The following is a 14,287-nucleotide window of genomic DNA, read 5'->3' as shown; positions in this document are numbered from 1 at the left end:
TCCCTGACTTACTTTCTTCCTGTTGTTCATCCTCTTATCCCTTTACACTCTAAAGAAAAAGACTGCACAATACAGTGAAGTGAAAAAAGATGATCTTCCAAAGAATACCACTATTGTAATGTTGCTCAATTCCTCCCATCATTAAATTTCTTTGTAGTCATTTTAAAAGGCCCCATATTATAACATATTATAAATGTACCACAATTAATTTTAAAAATCCTCATTATTCAGTTTGTAAGTTATTTTTGCTACTGAAGTTATGTTATTTCCAATATCTTGGTATTATAAATAATACAGGTATGAACACCTTTGAATGACATTCTTCTAGTATTAGTTTTTTAATCATGTACTCCAAAATATTCAGAGAAGGGCTATTAGTGATTCACAGAATATAGATATCTTTAAAGCTCATGATGTATATTCTTTTCAACAAATAGTAATAGTCCCAGTAGCGATATTTTTATAGTGTCTTCTAGTTCTCTGTCTGAGCACTGCTCTGCTTCTTAAAAATAGAAGTGTCCTTCTCACTGCTGATTCAAGACCCTCACGTCTCTCTTGCCCTACCTCGTGATTATAGAAGCACAGACGAGGATGCCAAGTGCCGCAAGCCTGGGGCAGTATGGGATTTTGTGATGATCTGAGAAATCATTTTGCCTGTGTCTTTTTTTGGTTGTTATTTTGTTTCATCTCTCTTTCCTCCCATATAGTTTTAGTCATATAAATTGAGTAGCTCAGTAACTTAGGCGGCAGACATGGATCCATAATCCTTCGTTATTAATTGCAGATATATATATATATATATCTTGGCTGGAATAACTACACTTTTAATCTGGCTCATTCTTTTAAATTCAGATCATTTCAGTTTTTTATGCTATCTTCTCTATTCTAAAGCCTAGCAAAGCAAAAGTAAATAAGTTATTGAATAATTCAACGTAATAAAGATACTGAAAATCTGTGTCATGAATTGTACTGGGGTCATTGAGGACAAAATTAAGTCCTTACTTTATGCCAACCCTTCTGTTAGAGTTAAAACTGAAAATATGGCCTTTGTATTTTGTTGTTTTGTCCTGCATGAATCATTAAAGTTATTAGACATCAAAGTTATTGCCTTGTTTGAGGAAACTCATGAATTTTACCCACATGCAATTCTGCCACAAATGTATATTTACACTGTACAAGCACTCTTCCACATCCTCATAAATTACTTCAGGATTTTCATTGCGTAGCATGGCTCATCCTTACATGGATACGGCTGTGTTACAAGGTAAAACAAGCCCTTGAAACCTGGTAAATATATAATCTTGATGAAGCACATCTAATGTAGGGAGTCTAATGTGCCATACATTTGCAAAATGTAACTTATATAGCAAATAGATTTATCTACTAATTTAATCAACAAAGATAGTTTATAATGAAACTTGAAATATCAAGAATACAGCAATCATACACTTACATGTATTATGTTGGCTCATTTAAATAAATTGGCAACAGTGTTCATGTCACTAAACGGCTTAGTAGCTAATGAGTAACATAAATGATATCATAGACTCCTAATAGACTAATCTTTCTAATTATTGAAAGTTAATTGGCAAGCATAACCTTTACATGGAAAAACACTGAGCAAAAACATAAAACATTAATAGAAATAGGAAATGTCCCTTTCTTATGTTATACCCCCAAAGTACAGATGAAGAATGGAATGTAGAAAAATAAAACCATTAATGCAATAGAATAAAATGTATGTATTTTTTAATCTGAATGCTAAATAGAGAAGATCTATGTTAGAAATTACATTATGGGAAAATAGTAAAAATAATTGCCTATTTAATGGTAAAGCTCATCACAAAATTTTAACATATAAGAAACAAACATTTAAAAATGTGTTACTTATACGATGTTTACAGATCATATTTGCTTAGTATTTAAAAAGTATTTCAAATCAATAAAAGATAAACCTAACAGGAAAATAGATCTAGCACAAAATAAATATACACAGACCAAAATGAAACATGCTGAATCTAACTAGTAATAAAAGAAATAAAAATTCAACAAGCACAAAAATTTATTTTAGTAAACAGAAAAAATTGAGCACATCATTAATCACCACCCTAACTGTAACTGTATTAAGAAAGATGACTGCTTATGAGTCTAAAACAACATATTCTTACAAAAGCTTTCATTATAAAAATTACCATTATATTCAAATGTTAAATTAGCTAGTCTTTGTTAGGAAGTGAAAAGGTTTGTGGATTTGCATGGATTTGCAAAGTTGAAAATCATTTCCCACTTAACTAATAACTATAATGGACTTAATTGCCAATTTTTAAATGCAAGAAATGAATGGAGTGAGATAGTTTATTTTGTTAGCATTTCATAATTCTATGCTTAAGTAGTTTATTTCTTTCTTAAAAATATGTAAGGAGTTTAATTTCAACTGCTTAAAATAAATCTCCCTTTTTTGTTAACTGGGGTTTCACCCAAATCCACTCATTAGTTTGAATAATGACAATGTCACTTTCTTGATTGGTGGAAGGGGGTAAACTGACATTTCCTGACTGCCTTTTCTAAGTGAGATATTATAGTAGTGCCTCATATACACTGTCTTACAGAGTCTCAACATTACTCCTTAAGATAAATGTTCTACTCACTTTACACATGAGAAAATTGAGGCTTAGAGAAATTTGATAATAAAAAGGCTTTTTACCAAGACGGTAAGTAAGCTTAGACCTTATCTCAGATCTGTATGAGTTCAAAGTTTGAATGTCTTTAATAAAGGACTGTGATATGTCAGACAATTTATCATTGCTTTTGAAATAAGCTGAAGTTTACTTAACACTATATATGAAAAGAAGATTGATGTAATAAAAGGATTGTGTAAATAAGATGTAAAAAATAGGAACATAAGCCTGGATCTTGCACTTCAACTTTGTGTAGCTTTAGGTAATATATTCCAAAGCTTTTGACTTTTGTTTCCATCTCTTATATGAAATGATATTATCAGATGACTAGATGACCTTTAAGGTTAAGGTGGTAATCAAAATATTTAAGATCAGTATGGCACAACAACAGACCAAACTAAACAGATGGCCGGCCATCCAATCAGAACTGAGACCACCTCTTATGAGCCAGTATCAAGTGCAAAATGTTTTCTATTGTGACTGGGTTCCAGTTAGTAACCAACTGAGATCTAGAAGGCTTTCTATTTGGAAACATTATAAACACTTATTTTGGCACATTATGTTTGTGAATATTATCAATTTAATTTGCATTTTTAAATCTGTACTTATGACATCTGTTATTATTTATTTGTTATATTGAATTGGTCTTTCAACTAAATTTCCTGAATAGCCATGTACTGAATATTATTTTCAGCAATGCTCATGTAAATTTAAAACAAAGTCAAAACCCACTAAACTAATAATTTTAGAAGTGTGTATAATCTTTAGTGTATAAATTTTTTTTAACACAAATATTTTGAAGAAGAAATTTAGGTACAATGCAAAATACTAGTCATGGCAGGGCAGTAGGAACCCCATTTTTTAAAAAATGATTGCATAAAACTTCCTGGAATGTATTTGTTACTGTTTACTTTTTATTTCCTCATTCTTGACCGAAAGAGCAGAGGACAACAAATAAAAATGTTAGATACCGCTTTTGGGAAGTCATCAGGAAGCTAATAAACTTTACAACATGTACTTTCATCCTAACCCTTTGAAAGAAAAGTGAAACCCCACAAAAATCATCTAACAAACAACATCATGGAAATAGTTGGAGTCCAAAACGTAAGGCATTAGGAAAGCAAGAAAATTTGTAATGCAAAATAATCCAAAGCTAAAATATATTGTTACTAAAAAGAATTAACAATGTGTTTTTTTACAGATATCAAAAACCTGTAAGTTAAGCAAGATCATATAGTTGAAAGAGCATTGCATTATGAATTATGTAGAAGGTTCTAATCCTAGAATTGACCTTGGAAATAGTCATTTAATTTCTTTGATCTGTTTTTCCTTGTCTATAAAATAAGAGTACTATAACAAAGCAACACAAACTGGTTTATTTAAATGTTATCATTGTAACTTGTAAACTTTGAGATCTTGAGCTACATGCTACATCTCTCTGAGGATAAATCGTCACTATATGATGTGGATATATTTCTAAGGAGAATAAAATGTAAAATAAAGATAAAGTGTCTAGTATGATGACTGACGTAGTAAATGTTCAACAATTATTACTATTAAAACAGAGGGTAGAAGTAAAGAATATTAATTTTATTAAATGATCTCTATGGTGTTATTCCAACAAAATACTCCCTGATAAAAGCTACATCTAGATTTATACAGAAACACTGACCAATTTGCCAGTAATTAAGAGAAACAGAATTTTCAGGTTTTTCTATGATTGACCAGATTCAGGAATTAAGACTACAAAAACAACTACTTGATTTGATAATTCTAAATTACAAATCAATCAATCAACCAATCCCTCAGTAATTGGGCATTTTGGCAACCTGTTTATTCAGAACCAAGCCTAAGGGGACTGATTTAGTTACAACCATTCAAAAATCTACATAAGGTACACATGTTAAGGAACTCTAGCCCCAGCTGCTTACTCAATGGGATAATAAGGTGGACAAAGGGGGATTAGTGATGCTGAGATGGGATTACTTAATAAGACTAGATATTATTATTATTATTATTATTATTATTATTATTTTAAGATTTTATTTATTTATTTATTTGACAGAGATAGGAACAGCCAGCGAGAGAGGGAACACAAGCAGGGGGAGTGGGAGAGGAAGAAGCAGGCTCATAGTGGAGGAGCCTGATGTGGGGCTCGATCCCATAACGCCGGGATCTTGCCCTGAGCCGAAGGCAGACGCTTAACCGCTGTGCCACCCAGGCGCCCCAAGACTAGATATTAAAAAAGATAAAAAAGAGAAGAGCCTATCTCCATTCCATGGAGTGAACACCACTCCAAAATTTGGAGAGATGGATTCTTTTGGATTTATAAGAAATCAATATTTGGACATTCAGATCATTCATGGTTCTTCGATCATAGCTCCCAAAATGCTTGAAATTTCCTGAGGATAAGAGCAATGGGAGCATCTTTTGTCAAAATATTTGTTCTCTTGTCCTCAGTTCCTGATAGCACTTCAGAGTCATAAAAGTGAAATGGGTGTCTTGTTATTCATAACAAGGCCCTTTCCACCACAACTGGATTGATATTAGTGAGGTGACTTTTGAAAAGCAACCCTTTGGGGGGCTTGTTGCCAGGGGAACCAACCATGAATAAAGGGTTGGAACTTTTAGTCCCATTCCCTGATTTCTGAGGAGGGGCAAGGGATTGGAGTTTGAGTTCAACCAACAACGGTCAATGAATTAACCAATTATGTCTATGTAATGACCCCCTCTATAAAAACCGAAAGGAAGGAATTTGAGGAGCTTCTGAGTTGGTGAACACATGGAGATTTGGAAATAGTGGTGCCCTCAGAGAGAGCATGAAAACCCCATGCCCTTTCCCCATAGCTTGCCTCATGTACCTCCTCCATCTGGCTGTTCCTGAGTTCCATCCTTTTAAACAAACCAGAAATCTGGTAAGTAAAATGTTTCTCTGAGTTCTGTGAGCCGTTCTAGCAAGTTAATGGAACTTGAATAGGGAAATCTGCAATGTGGACTTGTGAGTAGCATCTGAAGTCCAAGGAGGGGGCCACTAGAACCTCCAATCTATAGCTGGTCAGTTAGAAACACAGGTGATGTAAGCTAAAGCTTGTGATTGGCTCCTGAAGGGAAGGGGGCAATCTTGTAGGACTGAACCCTTAAACTGTGGAACCCTTAACCTAGACAATAGTACTATCAGAATCAACTTGAATTGTAGGACTCCCAATTGGTGTCTCGAGTGTTGCTTGTTGGGGATGTGGGAAACCATCCACCAACACATACACACATTGAAACTGGGTCCAGGAACCCAATTAGATTCACACATTAGAACAAGAAATTTTACCTTGAAATAATGTAAAGCAGGGAAAGGTCAGTTTTTATCCTTTGCTTTACCACAGGGATGCTATAAGCACAGTTCTACTTTTTCAAGCCTCTTCCTATCTTCCTCTCTGTATTCTGGGGCCTCAGAGGATCCACTCTGATCCAAGACAACAAGATGGGGATGCTTTACGACAATCAACTTGTAAATGCCCCTGCCTTAAATTCTATCTTAAGGGAACAGACACACCATTAGCAAAAAGAGCCAAAACCTAATGTGTTAGAATTCACAGGGTCAATTGAGCATTTTTGCTGTGCCAGTTTAGCCAGTCCCTTAGAGCTTCCTGCCAGAAAGGTTCTAGAACTAGGGATACATTCAAAGGCCTTGGAGGTATTTCATAACGACTGCCATAGCCATCCGGCAACCCAACTTTCATCCTCCTGAGATTTGTTTCATTAAGCTTTTATTTCTTCTGATAACGGGTCCAAGTTTCTCTTCCTCATACCTGCCTTAAATTTACCAGACCTCTCCTTGGACACCAAAGTGGTATCAGGAAAGTCACTGAGTCATCATATCTGAAATTGCTTCAACTGAAACCTCTAGAGTGTTCTCGGTTTTTAGAGTTGATTATCATTGTGATAATGATGCTAGAAAAGATGCATCAATGAATGTCTTGATATTGGTATAATGTAGTGGGAAGATATTTTTGTTTCCAAGAACTTCTTTTGATAAATTTTTAAAGGCAGAGACAAGGCAACAGATTTTGGCCTCATTTAGTTTATCCTGAAATTTTGCATCACTTTGGAATTTAAGAGGAGAGTTGGAGGATCCTAAAATACGGTATTGATCTAAGGACCATCTGCTAACAATTTTGAGTCACAGAGAGGAATATCATAATTTTAGGATACAATGGGTTTGACCACTGCATTCATGACCTACATTTATATTTGCATAAGGATTTTTGAAGGCTTAAGTAGTCTTATTCCACAAGAGTATATCAATCCAACATTTTCAAAATAAATGAGCACAATAAAGCATTAATTATTCATGTTATGTTATAGAATATATGTTTTAACTGTGGAAGAATCACAATAAGTTATGATGATGTATCGTAGTATAACATAAGAATGGATCATAATATGCTTGGCTGATAATTAATGGTTCTTTAGAAAGACCAAAAAAAAATTATCCAGTTTGGCAGAAATTTTCCAGGCTAGTTGATTAATTTAAGGAAAATAACTGTAATTATTTCAATGGCATGTTTCCCATTGGTATTGAGTGATGACCACTTGCAAAATAGTTTTAAATAAAAAGCTCAGAGTGTTCCAGTGATGTTTTAAGTAGTATTTGTGAAACAACCATATTCCAATGATTGTTTCATACCATAGCACAAAATATATCTCTCAATGAATCATGTGCCATAATGTATCTGATTTAAAATATTCTAAGCAAATTAGAATAAATTATTTTTGATATAATATTAAAAACTCTTTGTCTTGTTTGGGTATTTTAAAATATACTTACGGGTTGTCCAATAGCAGTACTATGGGATTAAGTTCTTTCTTTGGTCTATAATATGCCCTGAGAGGAACAATAAAATTATACAATCCATTTCCAGCTGTTTCAGCTGCAACTATAATTAGCTTATTTTTGAATCCATAGGCTTTTGCGTCCTCATAGTAGTTATGCTGGCAACTCTAGAGAAGAAAAATTATACAAAGAAATGCCATTTTTACACTCCACTAAAATTTGCTGAAAAAATTTAGGATATATGGAAAAGTAAAATTAATCTAACCTAGCAAATCCTTTATTTTATAACAAATTTGAAAATAGTTAGTTACATTTTTCTATGCCCAGTTCTCCAGCCTGCCTCAGGAAATGAAGGTGTATGTGGACAAGACAAATGAATTGCAAGCGTGTAGCTTAATACGAGGGAAGGAAAAAGTCAGAAATATCTGTGTGCACGTGTTCTACTGTAAGCTGAAACATATTGCTAGATGACATCTGGGTATGTATATTTAAAAATTACCATAATGTATAGGTATATCAAAGCATCATGTTATATATTTTAAATATATACAATTTTTATTTGTCAATCATACCCCAAGAAAGCTGGAAAAATCTACCTCTCACTTTCATTTCCAGAAATATAATAATATTATAATTAAACGAGCTTGGAACATTCCAAGTACTGAACATCTAAAGGGATGGATACTGAGGAAGACCTTCTTTGTTGTTAAAAAACAAAAAAGAAAACCCTTGATTGTCTAAACGTATACCTGTGCTGGCAAGATAATAATAGAAATACACAAAAGTAAAATACCAATACTACTAATAACAACAAAACAGTAACAATACATTATCAAAACTCATTGTTATCCTGAGGGTATTTTGCTATTTTCTAGAGAGCTAGTACTTACTGGACTTAGCATTATTAAACCAAGATTCTTTTAAAGTAAATTATCTGCATGGAGAACCACTTTAGTGTTTGGCTTTCTATCTTTCTATGTCTCTACATGGGTTTCTTTTTATTTGGGTTGAGATTAGTTGATCCTCTGTGGATTCATCACCAATTCTGGATTATTCTCTACTTTTATTCTTTAATAAAAAATTACAAAATGCTGTTGGGAACAAGGCACCATGAGTCAGCAGAAACAATAAACAATAGAATTAGACTCACAAAGACTACAAATTTTGTTGTTATTAGATTCGGAACAGAAAAATGAACGTGTTTACTATGTTTAAAGAAATAAAAGAGAACATTTAAAGTAAGACCAAAGAACAATAGGCTACTTAAAATATTCAGGTAGATGTTAAAAGAAATACATATATTACCTTTTAGAACTAAAAAGTATAACAATTAAAAATAAAAACTAAAACAATGGGTTAGATTGCACATTTGATTCATGTGAAGGGGTCAACTGCAGGGCAGAGTTGACATAATTACTCAGAATGTGAGAAGAAAAGAGATATGAAGTAGTATGGAAAAATTAAGACACTTGAAAGATAGTATGACAATGTTTAACAAATATTTAAACAGAATACCTGAAAATGAGATGAGAGTATCAGAAAGAAGCCCTATTCAAGCATATATTAACTAAGGATTTTCTATAATTAATGAAATACTCAAATCCTCAGGTTCTGGAACTCCAGTGAATCCTAATTCAAATAAATAAATAAAAATCCAGTTTTATACGCATGATAATAAAAGTGCAAAACAACCAATCAGATCTTAAAAAGAGCCAGACAAAAAAGAGAGATCACCCACAGAGAATACACACTAGAATGATGGCCAACTGTTCATTAACATGGAACCCATAAAGCAGTAAATAAAATTCTAATGTGCTGAAAGAAAAAGAAAACCACTTGGAATTGGACACCCAGCAAAACTGTCTTTCAAGAACAAGGACATTTCTAGGGAAACTGAAATTGACAGAATTTAACACAGGACTTTAGTAAGAGAATTTCGAAAGCTGTAATCAGGAGGAAAATGAATCCAGAAGGCTTAAGACATAAAAAAGAATGAAGAAAAGGGGAAATGATTTTTTATAAAGGGGACAATAAGTGTGGAAGTATGATTGGAGATTTACTAATATAAGTAGGATCTGCAACCACATGAAGGAATGAATAAGGTCACTCACAAAGAGGTCATGGAAGGAGAAGAGTGACAAGTGATGTTGAGATTATTAAGAACTTCAATATTTATGAGATAAAATGAGGAAAAGAATTAATTTAGGAGATTCAGAAGTAGCTCAATTAGAAGAAAAAAAAGGAGAAAACAGGGAATTTAGTGTTACAAGCCTTGATCAGGAACCAGCTTGTTGATAACTTGTAGAATGAACTGGGCATTTCCAACTCACACACTTCACAGATGAAGTAGGATTGACTGCACTATCCCATATCCTGATTGCAAAGTAGGCATTCATTTACATAACGGACCACCACCTCCAGCCAGCCTAATGCCAAATAAATAAAGGATAATACCAGATGTCATCAGCCAGTCAACAGCATTCAGAAATTTTGCCTTCTTAATATGGTAAAAAGATAGTTCAGAGTCTTTGGCTTTAAAAGACCCTCTATTGTTTCTTTGACAATCCTTATCTCTGAAAGTTTAGCTTTTCAATTGTATCGGGTTCCCTGCTTGGAGATAAATTATTTCCACTCTTAGATATCCCAGTACGTTTTTTTTCTTTTTTTTCTTTTTTTTTTAAAGAGACATTTCAGCAGATTTTTTTTAAGATTTTTTATTTATTTATTTGACAGAGATAGAGACAGCCAGCGAGAGAGGGAACACAAGCAGAGGGAGTGGGAGAGGAAGAAGCAGGCTCCCAGCGGAGGAGCCTGATGTGGGGCTCGATCCCATAACGCCCGGATCACGCCCTGAGCCGAAGGCAGACTCTCAACCGCTGTGCCACCCAGGCGCCCCTTTTTCTCTTGAACTATGTGTTAAAAAGTAAAATGCGGGGACACCTGGGTCGCTCATTCAGTTAAGTGGCTGCCTTTGGCTTCAGGTCATGATCCCAGGGTCCCCGGATTGAGTCCCCTATTTGGCTCCTTGCTCAGCAGGGAGGATGCTTCTCCCTCTGCCCTTCCCTCTACTCCTGCTCTCTCTCTCTGTCTCCCCCATAAATTAAAAAAAAAAAAAAAATGCTACCAGAAGTGAATCCAGGTTTTGTGGCGCCTAAAACTTATGTTACTTGGGGAATCCTCTTTAAGGAAAATAACACAAATATTATAAATTTTAAAAATTAATCACAGGTTCTTAGAAGGGGCCAATCCAGGTTCTGAAGCTTAAGATTTATTAATATTATCAAAAATACACAGCTAGTCAGCAGGTATCAAATACTGCAGACAGTAACTTAAAACAAGGTCCAAAAAAAAAAAAAAAAGGCATTGAGAATTGGAACTGTCCATCTTAATGGACACAGAGGAATATTTGGGAGCAATGGCAAAGATTTTCTAATGTTCCACTACTCTTCCTCAAGAGTGACAGTAACAGCCAAGCTTCATGATGCTTATTTTATAAAAAAGTAATAGTAGCAAGAATACTAACAGAATGTATTAGGTGCTTACTCATTTATTAACTTCCTGGCATTTTGCTTGAGCTAATTTATAGAACTCTCATGATAACCTGATGAGGCTCATATTAAAATTACAACCATTTTACAAATATGGAAACTGAAATGTAATAGCAAGTTATTTGCCCAAATTGCAAAGCCTGTAAGCAGAGAGCTGGGATTTTAACTCTCATTAACGCCAAAATTTAGAGGAAAAGAATAAATTCCTGGTTAGAATTAGCAGCACATTTTATTTCTGGGAGGGTTTGGGAATCTCCTTTTTATCTGCTTTCTTATTCATCAAGAGAACAAGCTCTTATACAGGTCACGCCTAATGGCACTCTTGGGAAAGAGATTCAAAAATGCTTGCATTCTTGTAATCTCTCTGTTTTGCATGGCTTCTTTAGAACATCCAAGCAAGGGTGCCTGTGTGGCTCAGTTGGTTAAGCGTCTGCCTTACGCTCAGGTAATGATCCCAGGGTCCTGGGTCCCAAGTCCCACTGAGCAGGGAGCTTGCTTCTCCCTCTGCACCTCCTCCCACTTGTGGGTGCTCTTTCTCTCTCTCTCTCTCAAAAATAAATAAATAAAATTAAAAAAAAAAATAGTACATCCAAGCAAGAATCAAGACCTACAATAAAATCTTCAGGAAAAGAAATAATAACCGCAACACTAATACTAGCTTTCAGTCTAGTCAATAATGAATCTTTGTGGCTAACACAGAGGCAAGCTAATTTCACCATGCCAAGCAATTCCACATTAAGTTTTGAGGCAAAAATGCCTGGCAAAATAAATAGTGCGCATTTTGCCAAGTAATTTTGACAGACTCTGGGTGTTAAGAGTTCATAGGTTTGAGATTCTGGCACCTTTGTTTTCCTCTTTAAAAATACAACTGACTGACTCATCGGGTACTTTAGTAGAAGGGTAAAGCATTTGGGTAATCTTTAGTACAGTTAAGAAAGTACAATTCACCATTTTATGTATTGCATTTACATTTGAAAAGATAATGCTCTTTAAACATATTTTAGTCAACAGACTATACAAAATTATTTAAATATATGTAGTTACAAAATGCCATAATTTCAGTTTTGGAGAAAATAGCAACAATTGCTTACCTTGTCTAGTCTTAAGCAGCAAAATGGCACTTTTTCATGAAGGAGATGACAAAAAGTGGGTGAACTTCCTATATATGGAGAGTAAGGTGGGTAGCCTTTAGCATATCTGTAAAACAATATGAAATATTTGAACTGCCTTGAGTAAAACAAAGTTGGACAATTAAGTTATAGCCATGTGTCTCTATTTTGATAAAGTTAGGGATAACTCTTTATGTTGCAATTACACTTTGATAAAGAAATAGTTAAGAATAGGGTTAAGCAAACTAGGACCCATGGACCAAATCTGGCCTATCAGCTGGTTTTGTGAATTAAAGGTGTTTGTTTTGTTTTTAATTTTAAATGTTTTGGGAAAATATTTTTTAAGTAAATTGTTGGGGAAAAAAAGAACATTTCATGTCACATAAAATTACATGAAATTTGGGGCACCTGGGTGGCTCAGTAGGTTAAGCATCTGCCTTCGGCTCAGGTCATGATCCTGGGGTGTTGGGATTGAGCCCCGCAGTGGGCTCCCTGCTCAGTGGGGAAGCCTACTTCTCCCTCTCCCTCTATGCTCTCTCTCTCAAGTGAATACATTTTAAAAAATTACATGAAATTAAAATGAAAACATCCATAAGAAAAGTTTTCTTAGAACACAACCATGCTCATTCATTTTATGTATTGTCTGTGGGTGTTTCAAAAATAGTTGGATAGGTGTAGCAAAGATTATATGTTCCGTAAAGTCTAAAATATTTATTAGTTGGTTTCTTCCAGAAAAAGTTTGCCATTCCTTGTTTCAAAAGATTTAGATAGATTTTTTTAAATAACAATATTAATTTTTATAAAACACATTTAAAGCAAAATGACTTATTATGATTTACTCCATTAATATTCATTAGTCATGAATGCATAACCACAAAGGAGTAAACAGTTGAGCTAATTATTCAAACACCCATCAAAAACAGAATATTATTGGAATCATGCCTAAAATATTATCAAAGATAAGCATTTGCTGACTTTATGAAAGTGGCCACCTGCATGCACATCACAGCTATATTAATTTTCAGAATAAAACTATCAAAAAGTAGCAGCATAAATGAATATTAAGAAATAAAGCAAAATTTAGTAGAGGCAAAATGCCTTTATCTAATATGAAAACTGTTTTCTCGGTAAAAATTTACCTTCTAAACCAAGAAATTTCAAAGCTAGTTAAACTGTTTTCCAGATGCTATTAGCGAGGAGGGTAAAATGGTGCACATTTAGCAAATGTAGAAGTTGATAATCTCCACTATTATCTCAACATCTTTTTCAGTTTGCTTAAAAAAAAAATCCACCTCTCAATCTTCTCAGAAGGACATGTAAAGAAAAAATTTCAATCACACCACACAACATCATTTCTAGAAATATACTGGCAGTCAAACCTCTCCTTGTTCCCATCAAATATTTCATAAATATATTTGAGTACTATTGATTTCTTGGACAGTGGATTGTGTTCTGTGGGAACATCAAAATTCCTTGTAACAATTTTTTTTAAGTGCGAAGGATTAAAAGAAGGGTTTTTAAAGTTTTAATTGTATTTCAGTTCATTTTAGTTTAATTCAACATTAACTGAACATCTATTTTATGAAAGATATTTGGAGAAGTATTTAAATGGTGTTACCACTGCCACTACTACTACTACTACTACTACTACACTTCCTAGTAATTATTACTCGTTGAATGCTTACTCAGCACAAAGCAGTTTCCTAAGCACTTCTCCATTTTCTCAATGTCCATCTGAACATTATGAGGCAGTAATTATACTCATTTTACAGACATAGACACTGGTTCATATTGTTTAATCAGTCACTTGCACATAACCAGTACAGGGTGAAACTGACATGGGAAACAAACTCTTTCAGACTCCATTGTCAATGATGAGGGAATAGAAGGCTGGCTGAAGACAAAGCAGAAGCTGACACCCTGCAACCCCCGCCCCCGCCCCATGTATGCAACATTCCTTGGCACTCCTGGCTGCCCTAAAACTAAGGAAAGGACCTGCAGCTCATTGATAGGGACACAGTGATAGTGTAAACAGCCTTGGCTTGACAATAGTGGGGCCTCCAATATCCTGTGAGTCTTCTTTGACATATGAAAGTACTGCAGCCCGGGGCGCCTGGGTGGCTC

The 14,287-nt window shown here is 34.4% G+C and overlaps 1 protein-coding gene across 3 annotated transcripts in view; it reads right to left on the bottom strand.

Moving 5' to 3' along the window:
* The window catches only part of KCNT2 (potassium sodium-activated channel subfamily T member 2), a 346,348-nt gene that overhangs the window by 80,376 nt on the left and 251,685 nt on the right, over positions 1–14,287 (bottom strand). For all 3 annotated transcript variants that reach the window (XM_048225452.2, XM_026489786.4, XM_048225453.2), the window contains exons 18-19: positions 12,146–12,251; positions 7,501–7,673 (exon numbers count right to left, since the gene is read on the bottom strand). In XM_048225452.2, the coding sequence (XP_048081409.2) occupies positions 7,501–7,673; positions 12,146–12,251 (279 nt within the window). The remainder of the gene's footprint in view (positions 1–7,500; positions 7,674–12,145; positions 12,252–14,287) is intronic.

Source organism: Ursus arctos, unplaced genomic scaffold, assembly GCF_023065955.2.
Source record: "Ursus arctos isolate Adak ecotype North America unplaced genomic scaffold, UrsArc2.0 scaffold_2, whole genome shotgun sequence".
Lineage (NCBI taxonomy): Eukaryota > Metazoa > Chordata > Mammalia > Carnivora > Ursidae > Ursus > Ursus arctos.
The sequence above is the reverse complement of the archived record's forward strand: the minus strand, read 5'-3'. Positions and strand labels throughout refer to the sequence as shown.